This window comes from Bos mutus, chromosome 2, assembly GCF_027580195.1.
Source record: "Bos mutus isolate GX-2022 chromosome 2, NWIPB_WYAK_1.1, whole genome shotgun sequence".
Classification (NCBI taxonomy): domain Eukaryota; kingdom Metazoa; phylum Chordata; class Mammalia; order Artiodactyla; family Bovidae; genus Bos; species Bos mutus.
The window spans coordinates 81,971,668-81,993,829 of record NC_091618.1 but is presented as its reverse complement, the minus strand read 5'-3'; the positions used below and the strand labels follow the sequence as shown (position 1 = coordinate 81,993,829).

The window sequence follows — 22,162 nt, the reverse complement described above, 5'->3', positions numbered from 1 at the left end:
TTTGTAATAGGAAAAAACAAAATCAAATCAATACCTCCCAGCAAACAAAAGTCCAGGACAGGACAGCTTCACAAGGGAATTCTAGCAAAAATATAAAGGATAACTAATACATATCCTCCTCAAACTATCCCCCAAAGTTCAAAAGAACTCTCAAATTCGTTCTATGAGTCCACAATTGCCCTGATATAAAAACAAAACAGACTACAAAAACTACAAAACAAAAACTGCAACAACAACAAAAATGCAGATCGGTATCTCTGATGACTATAGATGCAAAAGTACTCAATGAAATATTAGCAAATGGAATCTAATATAAAAAATGATCATACACCATAATTGAGTTGGATTTATTTCATAGTCACAAGCATGGCTCAGGATTCACAAATCAATGTGATGCACCACATTAACAGTAGGAAGGATAAAAATCTCATGATTATCTCAATAGATGCAGCAAAAACTTTTTATAAAATTCAATATCCCCACATGATTAAAAAAAAAAAAACTACTCTCATCAAAGCAGATCTAGAGGGACAATATCTCAACATAATAAAGGCCATTTAAGCCAAACTCATACTCAATGACTCATTACATCAGAAAGAATAAAACACCCAGAAAACAAAAAAATAAATAAATAGCTAAAATAGGGAAAGACCTATACTCTGAAAACATTAATGAATGAAATTGAAGGTGATGCAAATAAATGGAAAGTTATCTCATGAAGTTAAGCTGAAAGAATTAATGTTGTTAAAATTACCATGTTACCCAAAGCAATCTTCATATTCAATCCAATGCCTATCAAAATACCCATGAATTTTTTCACAGAACTAGAATAAATAGCCCTAAATTTCATATGGAATTCTGAAAGGCCCAAAATTGTCAGCAATCTTGAGAAAATAAACAAAGCTGGAGGTGTCACCCTCTCAGACTTCAGACTATTTTATAAAACAACAGAAATCAAAACAATGTGGTTTTAAACAAACACAGACATGTATCAATGGAACAGAATAGAAATCCCAGAATAGAGAATTGCACAAATAAAACACTCCCTTAAATTCCTAACTCTTTGTTACAGCCCAGGAACTTTTTCCATATACCATACTTGAAGGGTCAAGTATGGATGTGAGAGTTGGACTATAAAGAAAGATGAGTGCCGAAGAATTGATGCTTTTGAACTGTGGTGTTGGAGAAGACTCTTGAGAGTCCCTTGGACTGCAAGGAGATCCAACCAGTCCACCCTAAAGGAGATCAGTCCTGGGTGTTCATTGGAAGGACTGATGTTGAAGCTGAAACTCCAATACTTTGGCCACCTGATGAGAAGAGCTGACTCATTTGAAAAGACCCTGATGCTGGGAAAGATTGAGGGCAGGAGGGGAAGGGGACGACAGAGGATGAGATGGTTGGATGGCATCATCGACTCAATGGACATGGGTTTGGGTAAATTCCAGGAGTTGGTAATGGACAGGGAGGCCTGGCATGCTGCGGTTCATGGGGTCACAAAGAGTTGGGCACTACTGAATGACTGAACTGAACTGAACTGATACTTGAAAGGAAAAGGAAATATGTTGAACATAGGATTTCCAAATTGTTAGCTTCTGAATTTTCCTCACCTACAGAATCCATTGTTTGTTCACTGAATGTCTGGAGCTGTTCTTCATTTGTGCCAAGAGAAGTCCCTTGGTTAGAATGTCCATTATTTTCTGGACCTCAGATTCAGTCATGACTCATTGATTTCCATCTTTAAATTATCAATTGTCATGTCAATTATTCTTGATTGTCTTGCCGATCATTGCTGATAATTTTCTGCTGCTTCCTAATAGCTTAAGTCCAAGTCTAGAGTCTTCTGAAATAAAATCATGAGACTGGATAAGATCCAGGTATGTTCATGGTCTGGGAAGAGTTCCTTTTCTGAAAATATTCATTGCATTTATTCTTTCTTCCAAAGTCAAGTTTGACATAAACTGGTCATTTTTATTCTTCAGGATATTTTCTGTGTGTTTAAAGTTTCTTAGCATACTGAGGATTTGGTATTCTGCCAAAATATGTATTTTGGAAATGATGCATTCATATTACTTTTCTTTGAGTAGGAGATATCAATTTAGACATACATTTTTGTAATTTCTCAACAGTTCTCTTGCATATGTTGCCATTGGCCTCCAGATATTCCCTTTCATATTGTATTAGTGTACATCTTATCGAGCTCATTTTAGCCTGGTTACATCTATACACTCTATCTCCCAATAAGGTAACTTTCTGTGGTACTTGGGGTTAGGACACATAAGCTTTTAGGGATACAATTCAACCCATAGCATCCTCCTTGAAGGTTCACTTGACTTTAAATAGTCTAAGAACTCAAGAGTTTCAGCTTTCTACAAAAAGGCCTCACCTCATTTGTCTGGAAGTCTCATCTGTTGACAAAGGTTGTTATATGATTGATATAGAGTTCATGATTCTGGATATTCATTTGCTTCTTAGTAATTTCAGTGCATCAAAAATGTTTATCACTCCGGACCTTAATTGCATATCCTTTAAGTTCATTCATATGTCTCAAACCTAATCCAAGAACCAATTTCATTTTTCCTTCTTAAATATAAATCAAAATTTCAACATCACTTCCAATTCAAAGCGTTATGCATTACCAGCTCAGGGTTGATCTAATTCAGAAAAGTATAGTTTGAAACAGAGGAATATGTTGACAGTAGTTTGTTCTTGTTCCTCACTGCTGCTACTTTTAATTTCATAAATGAAATGAGGAAATAAAGACAAGAAAAACTTAATCTAGCTTTAGTGCCTTTGTATTAGTAGATCTTTCCTTTATGGGTTACTTTTTTTGTACTTTTTTTCTGTAGCAGTGCCTCTTACTGGAGACTTCCTATATTTAGTTGCCTCAAGTAGTGAATGCACACTTCAGCTGATGTCTTTTGATCCTATTCACTATCACTGCCTGCCACCTTTTCCAGTATATTTCAAGACCGTTACTGCTGTAGTTAAAATAAGCCAACAAGTAGCCCTCCCAGGTCAGGTGCTTTTGAAGTGATTTAATTCTACTATATTTCACTAGGTTCAGCTACCTGAAAGGAAATATGCCCCCTAAATATATTAATTATTGGCATTCTAATGAAGCTATTTTAAATTTTTAGTTGTAACTATTTTAGAGTCTTTGAATAGAATTTTATGTCTTCAACATATATAAATTTTCTACTAGAATGCTGTCCACAAAAAGAACACTCAGTGTGTTTAGAACAGCCAACTAATATTACTAGAGTTGGCCAAACAGCATCCTAATTGTAAATATGTTGGCAGATACCAGTATTGGATATTATGTCTTTGGAAGAGATAGTCATTTTAAAATCATAAATATGTGGGTGTAATACTCTTTATACCAGTTATTATAATCTATTCATGAAAGATTAATTTTTAAGAATTATATATATATATGTATGCTGCTGCTAAGTCGCTTCAGTCGTGTCCAACTCTGTGCGACCCCATAGATGGCAGCCCACCAGGCTCCCCTGTCCCTGGGATTCTCCAGGTAAGAACACTGGAGTGGGTTGCCATTTCCTTCTCCAATGCATGAAAGTGAAAAGTGAAAGTGAAGTCGCTCAGTCGTGTCCGACTCTTAGCGACCCCATGGACTGCAGCCTACGAGGCTCCTCCGTCTATGGGATTTTCCAGGCAAGAGTACTGGAGTGGGGTGCCATTGCCTTCTCCATATATATGTGTGTGTGCGTGCGTATGATCTTTATATAAAGAGAGCTGAGCACTGAAGAATATATGCTTTTGAACTGTGGTGTTGGAGAAGACTCTTGAGACTCCCTGGACTACAAGGGGATCCAACCAGTCCATCCTAAAGGAAATCAGTCCTGAATATTCATTGGGAAGGACTGATGCTGAAGCTGAAACTCCAATCCTTTGGCTACCTGATGCAAAGAACCGACTCATTTGAAAAGACCCCGATGCTGGGAAAGATTGAAGGTGGGAAGAAAAGGGGACAACACAGGATGAGATGGTTGGATGGCATCTCTGACAATGCACATGAGTTTTAGTAAACTCTGGGAGTTGGTGATGGACAGAGAGGCATGGCCTGCTGCAGTCCATGGGGTCTCAAAGAGTCGGACACGACTGAGTGACTGAACTGTACTGATGAGCTTTATGTATTTCAATTTATTAATAATGTATGTGCCAGTCTATCATATAGTCACATTTCAGAAGGCCTGGACATAATCCTCTTATTAAAAACAGAGCAAAATAATAACTTGTGGCTTCCAAGTGAAACAGAGTAGTCATCAGTTAGATCCATTAAATGATAACTTGCTTAATGAATAATAAGCTATAATCTGCCTTTACCAAATAAGCTGGCTTTCATTGTTTTTTTAGACACACTTGCATATCTTCTAAGCAGCATGTAGCTGAAACAATGTTTTCCCAAGTTTTCATTCAGGAACTTGGAGTCAACTCAGGCCAGTTTGAGCTCAAACCAGTTAAAACTGGTTGGGATCACTGGGCATGTGACAGCATCTAATAGGTGAACTTTTGATGTTAGAGGGCCAAAATGTCCACTCTCAGGTCATGCTGCTACTGCTAAGTCACTTCAGTCGTGTCCGACTCTGTGCGACCCCATAGACGGCAGCCCACCAGGCTCCCCCATCCCTGGGATTCTCCAGGCAAGAACACTGGAGTGGGTTGCCATTTCCTTCTCCAATGTGTGAAAGTGAAAAGTGAAAGTGAAGTCGCTCAGTCGTGCCCGACTCTTAGCGACTCCATGAACTGCAGCCTACCAGGCTCCTCCATCCATGGGATTTTTCAGGCAAAAGTACTGGAGTGGGGTGCCATCGCCTTCTCAGCTCAGGTCATGCTAAGCTCACCATTTTCTGAACATGTGTCCCATGAAGAAGAATGTAGCTCAGTTGTGCCTCTGCAGGATCATTACCTCACTTTTTCTTATCTACAATTACATTTCTTCACCCCTCCCCCAAGCCTCAGACTACCCTGCTTCTTTATCTCATAGTATCTACAACCCTTCGCCTTCAGGGAAGAGGATTTGAGATTTGTTCTCCTGTCTCCTTGCTTCACTCTCTCATGAATAACCCTTTTATTGCTACAAATCTCGGCATCTCAGTGTTTGTCATGTTGCAGATGAACCTGATTTGGTAACACAAACATAAAAATCATATTTTACACTCAGTCTTCCCTGCATACTGATGGGGTCATGGCAGGTAGGTAGGTATGTAATAAGCCTACTTCTGGGAGGTTTCTTCAAGGGAGAGCACACACACACACTTTTCTTCTTTGACCCTATCTGCTCCTGTTATTTGAAATATAGCTTGCAAAATGTTCTTCCCTCTGAAGGATAAGATCTAGTTGGCTGCCTTCCCACTGGAGTCTGCCCAGATGACACTCACTCAAACATAGAGAAATCAGTCTCTATTTCTAGGGAGCAGATAGCCTAATACAAAAGAAAAGAGAAGGATACAAATAAGTCTTAACTGTTCCTCCCTAAAATGCAGAATACAACTGCCTCTAGAAGTTCAACATGTCTACAAAATTTAGCTTTTAATTAAGAGATACTCCATTGTTTTTCTTATGGATATTAGATATTTAAGTCATTATTAAAATCACATGTGTGTGTGTGTTAGTTGCTCAGTCATGTCCGACTCTTTGCAACCCCACGAACTGTAATCCACCAGGCTTCTTTGTCATGGAATTCTCCAGGCAAGAATACTGGAGTGGATTGCCATTCCCTTCTCCAGAGGATCTTCCCAACCCAGGGATCGAACCCTGGTCTCCTGCATTACAGGCAAATTCTTTACTGTTTGAGCTACAGGGAAGTCTTTATTAAAATCACATAGTCCTAACTGGATAAAGCCTTTGTTGAACACAGTGTTAACTGTCCTTAAATAAAGCATTCCAGTTTATGTTGAAAAGCATACTTTCCCTCATTTTGTTTACTGTTACCTCCTACTCATCACTGTTCTGAGACTACCAATAGCTGAACTGAAGAGCCTGCATTATGTTATGTGAAAGCCCTGGATACAAACTCAAGCATGACAGTTTTCTATGTCAGTTTTATGTAACCAGTGCTAAATATGACAAAGTCAGAATAAGAGTAGATCTTATTTAGATAGCTTAAATTTAACTTACTGAAGATGGTTGGCAGTGCCAAATTGAAGGAGCCATCAGGCTTATCTTCATCTCCATATTCTTGAGTTTCACTTCCTCACTTAATTCTTAACCACTGTTCAAATATCATCTCAGCAGTGTTTCCTTCCCTGAGTCCCCTGAGTAAAACGAAACTCTTCCCACCCTCCCAGCCCTTAAACTCTTAGAGCACTATCTGACAGAGTACACCTAACATTGTTTGTAATTTTGTTTATTAGATCTCCTCATACTAGAATAAAACATTCAGGAATGTGATAATGTTGCTCTTTAGTCCACTGATAAACTGTTTTGAGAATAGTGTCTCAAACAGATTTAGTACTTAATAAATATTTGTTGAAAGGATGAAACTTCAGACAGTAAGGAACTCCTAGAGTGAGAATAACTAGAGCAGAAGTTAATTAGTCTAACTCTCTGTGACACAACCCAAAGTGAGCTAGTTACAGATGACTGGATTCCCCTGAGTCTAATTTAGTAATTCTGGGGGTGGTAACCAAGAACTGGCAAGTTCTGGTTAGTTCCCTGGTGATCTTCACATGCTGGTCAGAAAATCACACTTTGACAATAACTAATTTAAAAAAACTCTTGGAGTTAATGAAGTAAAACTTTGTATCATTCAAAACTATACTTTTTAAGAAATCAATTGTTTAGATTGATTGAATTTTTACTGAATCAATTCATCTTCTTTCCCTTTCTGTATATATATAGAAAATTAAAAATTAAAATTATTAAAAATCAACAAAAATTTAACCGTTTGTAGTTTTTAAGTTATTTTCTATTTATAAAAATGTGATACCCATAATCAGGATACTTGAGTCAGCTTTTAAGTGTAATGAAGTGGTTACATGTGCATTGCTATATTTATCTGGGTTCTGATTAAATTATCTCAAAGCTTAGTAAAAGAGCCCTATGTTGATCTGTATTAAAATCAGACCACAGAGCCTCTCAGGATAAACACTGTGAGCATGTTTCAAGGCATGAGGGGGATTGTGTAAAGGTAACTAATAAATGTGTGTTGAAAGTAAGTGATTCAACATGAGGATGAGAGTTATGTTAGTTAATAAGGCTTAAGTTCAGTAACAGAAAAAAATGATGAATTCAAAATAGCATTTGAATTCACTTTCTGTCTATGCATTCATTTCAATAGACTTTTGTCCTTAAAAACCCAAATCCCTAATGGTTTTACTTTGAAGAAAGACATCTTAAGAAAAGAATGATGACAAAGAAGTCAAAACTCCTATTGTATCATCTTCAATGTTGAGGAAATAGCCATTGTGTCTAGATGTAGCCATTATTTAGCATTATTTTCCAAGAAATCTCGGCCCCGGCTGCAGCTACCATGTACCACTAGCCATTTTCTTTTCTTATTCTTCCTTGTCTCTGATACCATTATCTACCCTCACTGGAAAGGCTTTGCTGCTTGCTTACTTTGTTGTGTCTGTTTTTCTTATCATTCATGAAAAGGAACAAAATATTTTTTTAATCACGAGAAAATTAGAACTTGCAATAAGTAACATAAAGTTCTAGAGCCTTGATTCTCAATTTATAGTTCTGTTGTGTGTGGAGGGCAATCATAAACTCTGGCACTCCAGGGTTCTGCTGTCATCCCTCATCTAAGTGAAAGAAAGTGAAAGTGAAGTCTCTCAGTCATGTCCGACTCTTTGGGACCCCGTGGGACTGTAACCTACCAGGTTCCTCCGTTCATGGGATTCTCCAGGCAAGAATACTGGAGTGGATTGCCATTTCCTTCTCCAAGGGATCTTCCCGACTCAGGGATCGAACCCAGGTCTCCTGCATTGCAGGCAGACGCTTTACCCTCTGAGCTACCAGGGAAACATCCCTTGTCTAGGGGCTCATTAAAGCCCCAGGTAGCCCAGAGGCTGGAGAGTGCATTGGGACAACAGGGTCATAATGTGTCTTAAGTGGGTCCTTGGACTTTTCAAGGACTTCCACACTATGTTCTGTATGCTACCATGTCCTTAACTTCCCATCATGATAGAATATTCCTAGACTTAATTTCATCATTTTCACACATTAATATTCCTTTTTATCCTTAAGTTTCAAAGCAAAATGCACTTACATTCTAGATTCCAGAAAGACATAGAAGATTTTTTTTTCTTATGATCTCAGATCACTTCACTTACAACCCCATTTTATCTGGTCTCATCAATGTCTTCCTCAGTTAATTGTAAGCAACTTTAAAATGGATATAAATCCTCCTCTTATTGTGTGTGTGTGTGTGTGCACTCAGTCTTGTCCAACTCTTGCAACCCCATGGACTATAGCCCTCCAGGACTCCTCTGTCCATGGGGTTTCTCAGGCAAGAGTACTGGAGTGGGTTGCCATTTCTTTCTCCAGAGGATTTTCCCAACCCAGGGATTGAGCCTCATCTCTGGTGTCTCCTGCAGGGCAGGCAGATTCTTTACCACTGAGCCAGGGAAGCCCTCCTCTTATTGTATCCTTCCATAATTCTACAAGGTGCCATCCCATGTTGCATAATGAAATATAAGCCAAATAGGAAAGTTATGTGACCTGATCTCATTTTAAAATCATATTCGGTAATGCTCTTGGATTACAAGTATCCAGAATTGTACCTGCCACAATTAATTTGAAGAAAAAAGGAAATTAGACTGAATTAGAAAGTATGTGAAATCCATTTTGGTAGATCAATTCCATTCAAACTGGTAGCCTTTTTCATTGACATAAAATGAAGCAAAGCCAAATACAAACTATTGCTTCATTTTTTTAACCTGTTACCTATTTTTTTTAAACAGAAAATCCTCCAAAATAAGAGTCAGTTTCTTTTTTTAAACAGAACATCTTCCAAAACAAGAACAGATTCAGTATTAAGTTTTTAAAAAGCAATATGCATTTCTTAGGCATTTTATTTATTAAGTAAGTCTTATACATGCCACAGCACACAGAGTTAGATATCCATGTAATATCCCTCCTAATATATCCAAGTTCCAGAATAATATCCCCTCTTAGACTAATGTGCTGTCATGAACTAGGTACCAGAAAATAAAAGATATACTAATACTGTATTGAAAAGGAATTGTTTTGAGCTCTAAGTGAGTAAGAGAACAAGTAAATGCATCCGCTATAATTTTCAATCAGGCATTCTATTGTTCAGAGAACTAGATGACAATATAAGAACACTGAAAGTATTTTTCTTTTCAGCAGAGGAGAGGAAACATATAGGATCTGTGACTAAATTAGGCTGACAGGTTGATTTAATGCCGCCAGGAACCTGCTGTTTGCAGACATGATTGCAATGGCTCTATTATGTAACAGAACAATGATTTTCAAAGATTTGTGATAAACACATTCAGTAGAAAATATAATAACAAATTGATTAAGGAAAGTAAAACCCTTTTCAGTGTTCTTACTTGGAGGCAGATCCTGCATTTTGGGAATATAAAAACACTCCCTGAAGTGCCTCAGCTTGTCTTCTTCATCGAGGCGGAGAGCAACTCTCTCATCTGTTGGGTGACATCTAAGTTCAGATGCGATGCGCTGCAATGTATCAGTTGGTAACTCAAGAGGTGAAGGCTCCATTACAAGTTCTCCTCTAAAAATACATTTGAAAAAAAAACTAAAAATAATCAAGCCACTGTCATTTTTCTTCAGTAGAAAATTAGCCTTTTAGGTAAAACACCTTTTATTTTAACAAAGTTTCTAGTCTTCCCAACCTCACAAATGATATAATTAACAATTGGAATTCAAACCCATGCCTGAATTTTTCTTATGTAAGGAAAATAATAGTAACTTAGGGATTTGAAAAAGCTGAATTAGGTAATGATGCTCAAGACAAGGTCAGCTTTCAATAGATGTTAGCTCGTTTCTTTGTTATTTTCCAAGAAATGGTCCCAATTAATGATTTTCAAACATATATAATGTTGGCATCTTTTCTTTAGATGTCTTACTTACTAGGAGGTGAGAATAAAGAGGCTTTTGTGAAAAGTGTAGAAGAGCAGTGCTCCACTGAGCTCATCTTCCTTTTCTCTAGCTCTCCTCAACTCTCCCATCCCCAGTAATTTTTGGATCATAGTTTTACAAATAGAGACATATACACAATAGAACCCTAGCAAATTATTTACTGTGAATAAAAACAATATCAATGAAAAATATTTAAATACTTTAAATAATGTTAGTGATTTTTTTCCCATATGAAGACCAATGAGATCTACGAACTGCTGATAATGAAACATTTCTCCTCTTTCACAATCATATAGTCCATCCTTGAACAAAGCAGGGACCTCTGGTGTTACTTGAAACCACATCCTGCTTCATTTAATCATTATCTAACACTTCCTATATTTTTGGAAAGAAAACTTAAATTTCTGAAATGGATAAATAGCAATGGAGATTTCTATTTCTTTTTTCAAAAATAATTATATTTCCCAAAATTTCATTTTTTTTTTTTTTAAATTGAGCAAGAATTGTACAGGCTTCCAGTTCAAGATAGCGCTGCAGGTATATACTGAACTCACCCACCCCCACAGACAGAGTCTGGAGCCACATATGCAGCAATGTCCTCTGAACAAAAAAATGTAAAGGCTGGCTGAGCATCAAATACACATTGGAAAAACAAAGAGAAAACCACACTGAAGTGAGTAGAAGAGGCTAGGATACAGTCTGGCCTTAACACCCCCTCCTGCCTGTGTAGTGATCTACCTTCTGAAGGAAATCAAAGCCTGGATCTTCTCTCTGAGGTGCAAAGGGTTTTGCTCCCACATCAGATACTTCAAATTTTAAGACGTGTATTTAAGAGAGAAGCCCCCAGAACATAAAACTGTGAAAACCAATAGGGCTGAAGTCCCAAGGCACAAAAGAGTAGGAGCCTGAGTAATAGCTCTTAATGGGCTTGGGTGCTCAAACTTATCTGTCCCAGGGCCTGGCTCAAAGGCGGCCAATTGTGCTTAGACCTAGTCAAGGAGGCTCATTTGCTTATATTTAAACTCTGGCCTGAGGGGTTGGCATCTAATTTAACACACATATCTAGGAACCTGCTAGAACACTCTCTGAGGTTAGAGACTGGTGGGTGTCAAGAAATTTTCTCAAGCTAGTTTTATTTAATACTTATACTATTGTTGACCCCATGTATACAGTATTTCATTTTTTCACTCTTTCAACAGATATTTATTGAACACCTGTACTATAGCCCCAACTACTATAGAACAGCAGCATCTAACAAAGTATATAAAAGTGACTTTTGTTGAGTGACTTTTTAGTGCAAGAAGGGAAAAATAAATAAATTAATACAACTTTAGATAGTTTCAAAAGCTATGAGTAGAGATAGCAGAGAATGGAATAGAGTCACTGGAGCATGGAATTGCTACCTTAGGGGGTGCGTCAAGTGCATTTCTCCTAGGTAAGGACATAGGAGAATTTCTGAATCCCGTTAGAAAGTCAGACATGTGAAGAAGATCTAGACCTGGAGGAAGATGATGAAACGTGCAAAGGTCCTGAAGTGTAGACAGGTTTGGGTTGTTCAACTCAGGAAAGCAGAGAGAAGGGAAGACTAAAATGTAAGAGAGGGGGAGGTGATCGTTTATCATAACGACTCTGAAGGCCAGGAAGGAATTTGGCTGTTTTTCTATGTTTAGTGGGAAACCACTGGAGTGTCTTGAATAGCAGAGTTATATAACTTTAAATAAAAATCATTTTTCTGCTTTTGATGAGTTATAAGAGTAAAAAAGAGATTATTTTAGTAGTTCAAGGGGAAAATGATAGTAAATTAAATGTGGTGAGGGAAAAAGAAGTGTGTGGATTTATGGTATATTTTGGAGAGAAAAGTAAAGAAAGTATCTCTGGTGAGGACAAGAAAGGGAGTGACCTTTAGCTTTGGGATCTGAGTGAATATATTCAAAGTGATGAAGTAAGAAATACCTAGGAAAGAAACAAATTCAGGAGGAAAATCAGAGTTATGTTTAGGACACGTTAAGTTTAAGATGATTATTAAGAATCCCAGGTAGAAATGTCAAGCATTGGATGTTTGAGTCTGTAGCTCATGAGAAAATTGAATCATGAGATATAAGTTTGATACTTCTCAATTCATAGACAGTACATAAAGTTTAGAACTCTTATGGACCAATGGAAACTAACAGATTGCAGTTCAATCATCTTTCTCCTATTCCTCACTCACTCTCCTGCCACCTCAACCAACACACAGTGTTAGGCAATTAAGAGTTGCATATCTCAATGTTTTATAATGCCAGCTAAGTAGACATACCTCCTGTACTCTGTACTTAAATCCTCCTTATTTATTTGAACTCTTCCTTTCTCAGTTGCCAGTGGTCTCCCTTGATGAGCCATCCTTTATATTCAAAGGTAAGAATGCTGCAGCTGCTGCTAAGTTGCTTCAGTTGTGTCCGGCTCTGTGCGACCCCATAGATGGCAGCCCACCAGGCTCCCCCGTTCCTGGGATTCTCTAGGCAACAACACTGGAGTGGTTTGCCATTTCCTTCTCCAATGTGTGAAAATGAAGTCGCTCAGTCGTGTCCGACTCTTAGCAGCCCCATGGACTGCAGCCCACCAGGCTCTTCCATCCATGGGATTTTCCAGGCAAGAGTACTGGAGTGGGGTGCCATTGCCTTCTCCAAAAGGTAAGAATACTGAGCTTTAAATGTGTATGTTTTTTTAGCTTTGGTGCTCGTAGTAGTTTTCAACTGCTCTGATCTATGCTTTTATAAGAATGTTAATTGATTTTGTTATTAATGTTTTTTGTTCTTTTAATACCTGACCATACTAAATTGGGGATTCCCAGGTGGCACAGTGGTAAAAAAATCTGCCTGCTAACGCAGGAGAAGCAAGCAAGAGACACAGGTTTGATCCCTGGGTCAGGAAGATCACCTACAGGAGCGCACAGCAACCCATTCCAGTATTCTAGCCTGGAAACTTCCAAAAACAGAGGATCCTGCTTGGTTAAAGTCCATGGGGTTTCAAGGAATTGGACACAACTGAGCACATGCATACACACACTTTAGGGCTTCCTCGATGGTTCAAGGTGTAAAGAATCCACCTGCAATGCAGAAGATGCAGAAGTTATGGGTTCAATCCATGGATTGGGAAGATCCCAATGCACTCAGTATTCTTGCCTGGAAAAGTCCCATGGACAGAGGAGCCTGGAGAGTTACGGTCCATAACATTGCAAAGAGTCAGACATGACTGAGCACATGATGGCAGGGTGGATAGATGGACACCATATTAAATTAGTTGTCATCTTCACGAAATTTTCTATCTCTATGATTTTTATTTATTCCCTTTGCCTAAAATATTCTACTTTTCCTTTTATATATTCAAATCCTGGTCACTCTTCTAGCCCTAGCTCAGATGTCATTGTTCTTCATGAGTTCCATCATGTTATCTGAGCTAAAAGTAGTTTTTTCCCCCTCTGAATACCTGTAACACTTGTGAGCATACCTCTTATAATAAATAATACGTTCTGCTAGTTCCTGTAGTTATTTAGATACATATGTATATATGGAACAAACATTCATGCCATGCCTACAACTTGATTTTATCTGCATTTCTAGCTATACTTTTCTGATGAAGGAACCTGCCCATTAAATAGCACTACTGCTTGACATTGTCAATTGCCTAGTCATAGTAGATCAGACTTTTGCTGGATACTTGGTGCACTAAAGACAATGCACTATTTTATCAATGGTCTGTGAATGACTTGCTCATAAAAGCTCTAGCCCAACAATCCTGATGGTGTTTAGCTGAGCATATAATCCAATTTTTTCAGGAATCTGACCTGTGAGATATAGCTATTCATTCAGTTAGAAACAAGCACAAATTTAAGAAAGAGAAGCAATAAAATGGTAGGGTTTGCAAGGAGTATTGTCATGAGTGACTCATTTTTTCAGAGTCAAACTGAACCACTGATTGTTAAAACATGAAGTGACTTCAAAGGCAAGTAAGAATCACTTAGTTACATGGATGGCAAGAGATAAAATAGCTATGGCTCCTAGAAAGATGACAAGACAAGCCAACTGGGAAGTCATTGATCTTTCTGTGCAACATACTATTTACAAGGCCTGGGAGGTTGCCTTCTTGGCTGTTCCAAGAATCCCATGAGCTGTTTTTTCTGTCTACCGAGTGTGTCTTTACTATAAGCTTGCTACTTACGATAGCTTGATTGAATTGCTGGTCTATTGTACTGAACTATATTTAGTCGGGGGACTGAATCTCATGTAATTTATCCTTGCAGCCATCCCATTCCTGATCAGTGCCTTTAAAATAGAGTAATCCCTTAAACTGGCAATTGAATAAGATGCACAAAATCGGTGAATTATTTGACAGGATTAATGACCGTTACTTTAGGAATACCCTTCTCATTTAGCCACAGGGGAAGTGATTTTAAAAAGAATTTTTTCAGTGGGACTCTGCATGATTTCCTTTGGAGAGTCAGCACTTTGTGAATTCATCAGGGCTGACTCTAAACTCTAATGGGTTATGAGTTTGGGTGAACTCCGGGAGTTGGTAATGGACAGGGAGGCCTGGCGTGCTGCAGTTCATGGGGTCGCAAAGAGTCGGACACAACTGAGCGACTGAACTGAACTGAACTGAAACAAACATATATTCATTTTCTTTTGTGATATCCCCTGTAAAATTTAACTTTCTTTGTTTAACAAAAAAGATATTAATATTAACTCACGGGCCTCTTTATATTTGTTTCTTATTTCATCCCTGTACCAGTTTTGAGGGATTAGAGTTGTTTTTCCTCTACTTTGAGACCAAACTCTGGAATCAATAGAGTAGAAACAAAAATGAAGGAGAAAGATAACAGAGCTCACAATCTGGGACTGCACTTTGCCTGAGGAACTGAGTCAAGCTGAACTTGTCATTGACAGGGCATGTGGGTGGAGTATGCAGAGAAGAATTCCTGACACAAGGCTTGAACCTTTCATTTCTTCCATCTAATTTTTTAATTCTTTTTGCAGTGTTTCTTTGGCTCATTCCCTTTCTTTCTTTTTTTAAACCCCTGTATTCACTCTGCAAAGCCCCACAGGCTATAAATCCATCTACTCTTTTTAATCAATCCTTTCAGTCCTAGTGAGGGCAAGGTTGAAGTCCACGCCTTCTTCTGAACTTGTCACAACTTGAGTATCAAAACCTCACCTGCCCGGGTAGTAAGATACTTGATGGTGAAATACTCTTTCCAGAAGAGCACCCAGGATGCCACCCTGCCAACAGCCCCCAACAGGAGTAAATAAACTCACAGTACCCTCACTCTAAGAAAGCAATTTATTAACTCATCATAAATGATTCCTGCTACATTCTGCACTCACCTTGCCACTAAGTCAGTTAGTACTTCACAAACCAGAATGTTATACCTTGTTTAGTTTACCATTTACAGGTAAATTGACATGCTCTGATATTGAAATAAAGCAATTCAAGCCAAATTTAAAACTTCTAAATTTTATATTTCATATATTTAGAGGTAATTTTATTTAAAAAGTGGTTATGTACACAGATGGATAAAAGTCTCATAATATTTTTTTTTCATATTAATACCTTATGGTGGAAATTGCCATTTACCCTCAATGGAAATTTTGTAAATTGTGTTTCCAATTTTATTTATACAGCTAAAATTTTAAAGAAGAAACTTCTATAGTTATAAACACATTTTTGTGGAATCGTGGAATTCAAGATCTCCTAGTTACCCACAGGTTCTCAGGTTAGATAGTTAAATAAATTAACTAGTAAGCAAATTAAATACTTAAATAAGTGACAGTCGATCCCTGGGTTGGGAAGTTCCCCTGGAGATGGAAAGGCTACCCACTCCAGTATACTGGCTTGGAGAATCCCATGAACTGTATAGTCCATGGGGTCACAAAGAGTCAGACATGACTGAGGGACTTTCACCTCACCAGTGGTTAATCTTTACACAGTTTCAGATTTCATGGCTGAAATGAGCAAATTATTCACATGAGTTCAAAGTTTAGAACCTGGCAAAGCATATTATAAAGAAAGTGTGTAGCTTGAGAAAGAGTATTATTTAATACATATGCACGGAACAATGTTCTTTAAATGTATCGCTGTTTGAGGAATGAAGAAACGTCACTGATACAGCTGCACACTTTATATCTAAGCTTATATGAATTACATGCTGAGTTTCAAATTAATAAATTCAAGGTGTTTGGTCCAATATTACTATCTAAAAAATACCTCACCCTTCTCAAAATAAAAACAGGAAAGAAATAAGTAAACTCTTTTAACTATATAGAAAAAAATGTTTCAACTTTCCATTCTTAGGCAAACATTTCACAAAGTGAAAGCGGAAGAAACCTTATTCAAGAAATAGACATTTTCACTTCTCTAAATAAAATTGAATATAACTAATATCAACATAAGACAAATAGAGTCCCCAGAAAACACAGGATCTAAAAAGCTAACTTCAGGATATGAATTTTCATCTAATTTTACCATTTAAACTCAAGAAATGGCAATCCACTCCAGTATTCTTGCCTAGAGCCTGGCAGGCTACAGTCCATAGAGTCGCAAAAAAGTTGGACACGACTGAGCGAGTATCCACACCACAGTAAGATTAACTTATTCAACTATAACTATCTTATAGTAGATGTTTTATACTATATATATATATATATATATTTTAATCTGTTCATTTAACCCACAGGGTTAAAGGGTCTTTAGTGGTAGAGACCCTGTGTGTTGCACTATTTTTATGAAAATAATTTGGAGGAAAAAAAAAGAAAGAGAAGAATCTAGCAGAAGAAACTGCTAAAGCATTATGACAAAAATTCTAGCAGAAGGAATATCCTTTAGAAAACTCATTGAATGTATATTTGTGTAGAGTATATCAATGTCTCAGAACTTACCTATTAGGATTCCAGTGGGGTCCACAGCTCCCAGTGTCTCTTTTCAGCAAAATGAAACCTCTCAAAAGTAGCTTACAAATATAGACTAGACTTCTGAGTGAGAAAGTCAAAGCACTTTTGCTCAGACTCCACCCTATGGGGAATTTGTGAGCTAATTTTAGTTCTTCCCACTCTTGTGTATTCTGACGGTAAATCGCCAGTCACTGACAGATATCTAAACAACATGCTGCTCCTGCTCTGTATTTCAAACACTAGGGGCTCTGCTTCGGGCACTGTCCCCTGTGAAGCTCTGCCCTGTAGACTTAGGTAAACACTTTCTTGTTCACTAAGATCTTTGGGAATGTGAACCATATCCTATAATAATCTTGTAGAGTAAATGGATTATCCTCTTTTGTGTGTGAGCTGAACCAATTAGTTTGTCTAGGAACTAAATCCCCAAATTCACATTCCTCCTTGCTTTGGGCTATGAAATACACCAAGAACTGGAGAAAAGTTATTTCCTAACTCCGGAGGTAATCCAGAAGACTTGGATTTTGAGATAATACCTCACTGTCAAAAGCATTGTGAATTTCTAGTCTGGAAAACAGAACTCTGTTTCTAGAAACAGAGTTTGACACTTAATGAATTAACATTTAAGTTGAAAGTTTAATATTGGCCCTAAATTCTAGGATATACTTTATAACCTGCTGCTACTGCTGCTGTCACTTCAGTCGTGTCCGACTCTGTGCGACCCCATAGATGGCAGCCCACCAGGCTCCCCCATCCCTGGGATTCTCCAGGCAAGAACACTGGAGTGGGTTGCCATTTCCTTCTCCAATGCACGAAAGTGAAAAGTGAAAGTGAAGTCGCTCCATCATGTCCAACTCTTAGCAACCCCGTGGACTGCAGCCCACCAGGCTCCTCCATCCATGGGATTGTCCAGGCAAGAGTACTGGAGTGGGGTGCCATTGCCTTCTCTGTTATTGCCTAATAGGTGGATTTTAAAAAGTCCTAAATCATCAATCTAGATGGTTAACAAAACAATCAAGTAAGAAAAAGTCAGTGTTAGAAGATCATGTGGAAACTAAAGTAGGAAATTGTAAATGGAAATTATTTAAGCTTGTGGGCTATCTATCGTTCTACCTTCATTATCTCTTTATGTTTATTCCCAAGCTTGGGTCTTTTATTATATATCCTTTTAGGTATGAAAAACCACAAGCAAAATGTTTCAGAATTAAGACCAAAGATAGAGACTGGGGCTAAATAATTAAATCACTTGTATTTACTGAGATTACTGAGATATATATAAAGCAATGCATGTAGAGAGCCAATGTACCAAGACACACAAGTTAATAAGTAACACATCCTTAAAAAAAAAAAAAAATCCAGAACAAAAGCATTACCCTCCAGTGTCCAAGAAATGGGGATAAAAGACATACAAAATTACTTTTGTACAAGTAATTGTACAGTGAAAAGAAAATATGTTTTATCACATGAATCTTATCATTAAAATAATACTATAGAATAAGAGGAATGTCTTAATTTTATTAAGTTGGAAGAATAAAACTTTGAATCCAGACTATCTCAAATTTTGTTTTTTTTTTTTTTCTATTTCACTTATTCCTTGTACTGTAAGAATGTTAGATAATTTGCCAAGTTCTAATATCCAGGAAGTAAGTCTGAGGGTGAAGTCTGTGTCATTTTTGGTAGAAAAATTATACTCCTTTTTAACTACAGGAGACACATATAGATATATACAAAAGTAGAGATAAAGTGTCTTGCTTTCACTTCTTCTTCTGAAGTCTTTTGATAATGTTAAAGACCACTCCATCAAAATATTGTCTTAAAAACTATTGTTTAACATAGCCACTTTTAAAGAACTCACTTGGAGGTCTAATCTATCAACCTATATCTTATATTTTATAAATCTGTCCTTTTAAAAAAATGTTCCCTTCATTCATTTTTTAAAAGTATTTAGCATATTCTTTGTAGCTGGTGATATAATGGTTTTCCATTATAAAATCTTTATAATATTCACATTGGTGTTTAGTCATTACATCATGTCTTACTTTTTGTGACCACTGTAGCCCTCCAGACTCCTCTGTCCATGGAATTATCTTGGTAAGAATATTGGAGTAGATTACCATTGCCTTCTCCAAGGAATATTCCCATAAACACCTAAAAATATAAAAGGTTGTGAGAAAACAAGTTGTGGGGGAGTGGTGGATGCAAGATCCACTGCAGAGCCAGCTGTAAAGGGAAAAGAGAGAACAGAGTGAGCTTATATTTCTTCTTTCTTGGAAACTGAAAGAAGAAACATGTTGCCAGGTTAAACTGTTGTACCAATTCAGAGCCGTCTACTAATTTCCGTGTACGACATCTCACCTACAACATATGTTTCTGAAAAGCAGAGAATTTGATTTTATCCTCCTCTGAGATTGCCCATGAATAAAGCTAAGAAAATATCTGTTGAATTTTTTTTTTCCAGAAGTTGATTCAGTTCTTTCTATAAAAATTCATGATTTGGAATATGAGAGAAATTCTCTTCTCTCAAAAACTAATTCTTAAACTGTTCTTAAACTGTGAACTTTATCTTTACTCTTCAGGGCTTATTCACTAAGACTGGGCCAGTGCCTGACATGGAGTAGATTTCAGTGAGAGATCGTATTATTATTAATCAAATTAAATTCAGTGTGGCACACTATTCCTGTAAGAATCCAAGGGTATAGATCCAGCTATGAAACTCTTATGCTACATGTTCAATAAGTAAAAATGAGTATGAGATTGAAGACAAAGATGCTGACTTATCGTCAGTTCAGGTCCAACTATTAGAAGTGATCTGTAGAAATAAAATATGACCAACATAGACAGCCTATTAAAAAGCAGAGACATTACTTTACCAACAAAGTCTGTCTAGTCAAAGCTATGTTTTTTCCAGTAGTCATATATGGACGTGAGAGTTAGACTATAAAGAAAGCTGAGCACTGAAGAACTGATGCTTTTGAACTGTGGTGTTAGAGAAGACTCTTGAGAGTCCCTGGACTGCAAGGAGCTCCAGCCAGTCCATTCTAAAGGAAATCAGTCCTAAATATTCATTGGAAGGACTGTTGCTGAAGCTCAAGCTCCAATCCTTTGGCCACCTGATGCGAAGAACTGACTCATTTGAAAAGACCCTGATGCTGGGAAAGATTGAAGGCAGGAGGAGAAGGGGATGACAGAGGATGAGACAATTGGATGGCATCACCGACTCAATGGACATGAGTTTGAGTGAACTCCGAGAGTTGGTGATAGACAGGGAGGCCTGGCATGCTGCAGTCCATGGAGTCATAAAGAGTTGGACACAACTGAGCAGCTGAATTGAACTGAATTGTATAAATAAAAGAGAACCTCAGGGGCCAGGGAGGATGAACTCATAAAAAACTGCAGTCTCAAACTCATATGTGGAAGTATAGCAGAATATGCTACCCCGAAAAATGATTGTAGGAGTTCAGGATGTTGTTGTTCAATTGCTCAGTTGTGTCCAACTCTTTGTGACCCCATGGACTGAAGCACACCAGGCTTCCCTGTCCTTCACCATCTCCTGGACCTTGCTCAAACTCCTGTCCATTGAGTTGTAATGCCATCCAACTGTCTTATCTTCTATCGTACCCTTCTCCTCCTGCCTTCAGTCTTGCCCAGCATCAGGGTCTTTTCCAATGAGTTAGCTCTTTGCATCAGGTGGCCAAAGGATTGGACCTTCACTTCAGCTTAAGTCCTTCCAATGAATTTGCAGGGTTGATTTCCTTTAGGATTGACTTGTTTGATCTCCTTGCTGTCGAAGGGACTCTCAAGAGTTTTCTCCAGTACCACAGTTTGAAAGCATCACTTCTTTGGCACTCACCCTTCTTTATGATCCAAATCTCACATCTGTACATGACTACTGGAAGACAATAGCTTTGAGTATACAAACTTTGTCAGGAAAGTGTTGTCTCTGCTTTTTAATACGCTGTCCGTGTGTTACCATAAATATGCCACTGTGGTATATTGACTAGTTTGAGCTATAGCACTTGAAAAACAGCAAATGCAGGGCGGAGATGTCTGTGAACTCCTTTTAAACATGGATCTGAAAGGAACTCAGTTTTCATAAATTTCCTTTTCAGAAGTTGGATTAACCAGGGAAGATTGATTCTTATCACAAAAGATACCAGAAGTTCACACCACACCAACAAACCTTCTCACAAACTATCTTCTCTTTCACTTTTTCTTCTAAGGGTCCATTGATATTTCCTAAAATCATTTGTTTTCCGCAAATTGTCATACAAACCCCTTGCCTTTTCCTGTTACGATGGGCATTTAGCCTGAATTTTAAACAACCTCTGAGAGTTTTTTTTTTTTTTTCCTCTTGGGTAGTTCCTATGTATACATAAGGTATTTATATTAATAAACCTCTGTTTTCTCTTGTTAATCTGTTTTTTATTGCAGAAGTCCTAGTTAAGAACTCAAAATGGTAGAGGGAATATTATTTTTCCTCCTTTACACTATATAGTAACTTTTACACTAATCTATATTTTAATTAAATATGAATATTTTAAGAGATCACTTTTTACTCTGCGGAGGGAAATTTAATCTGTCATTATTTGGACTCTCTTTCCTTCTTCAAAGGGGGTATTGGAAATATCCCAGATGTTGTACATACAGCAGATCTTCAGCCTGGTAGCCTCCTTTTCACTTTTCCTTCTGCCTCTCCTTTCCCAGGAGACAGCAATGGCACCCCACTCCAGTACTCTTGCCTGGAAAATCCCATTGGCAGAAGAGCCTAGTAGGCTGCAGTCCATGGGTCGCTAAGAGTCAGATACGACTGAGCAACTTCACTTTCACTTTTCACTTTCATGCATTGGAGAAGGAAATGGAAACCCACTCCAGTGTTCTTGCCTGGAGAATCCCAGGGACGGGGGAGCCTGGTGGGCTGCCGTCTATGCGGTCACACAGAGTTGGACACGACTGAAATGACTTAGCAGCAGCAGCTCCTTTCCCAGTTTCATCACTCTGCACTCCCAAGCACTCTTTCCCCTTCCTCTTGGGGTTAACTAATATAACATGGGTTCTCTCAAAACCCAGGTCAGGGGGTTCTTGTCTAGCAATTTCCATTCTGAGCCAAGGAATGCTGGATCTTGTTTACATGGGTAGGAAAAAATAGAAGG

The 22,162-nt window shown here is 37.9% G+C and overlaps 1 protein-coding gene across 4 annotated transcripts in view; it reads right to left on the bottom strand.

The window, feature by feature from the left end:
* Nucleotides 1-17,198, bottom strand: part of KYNU (kynureninase) — a 124,501-nt gene extending 107,303 nt beyond the window's left edge. For 2 of the 4 annotated variants that reach the window (XR_011468002.1, XM_070389858.1), the window contains exons 1-2: nt 12,389-12,608; nt 9,543-9,724 (exon numbers count right to left, since the gene is read on the bottom strand). Coding sequence is in view for 3 of the 4 variants with exons in the window: in XM_070389858.1 (XP_070245959.1) it covers nt 9,543-9,724; nt 12,389-12,471 (265 nt within the window). In the remaining variant the exon portion in view is untranslated. Of the gene's footprint in view, nt 1-9,542; nt 9,725-12,388; nt 12,609-17,003 lie in introns of those variants that run through there. The other 2 variants (XM_014478136.2, XM_070389871.1) reach the window with 2 other exon arrangements.
* Between the last annotated feature and the right edge of the window lie 4,964 nt (nt 17,199-22,162).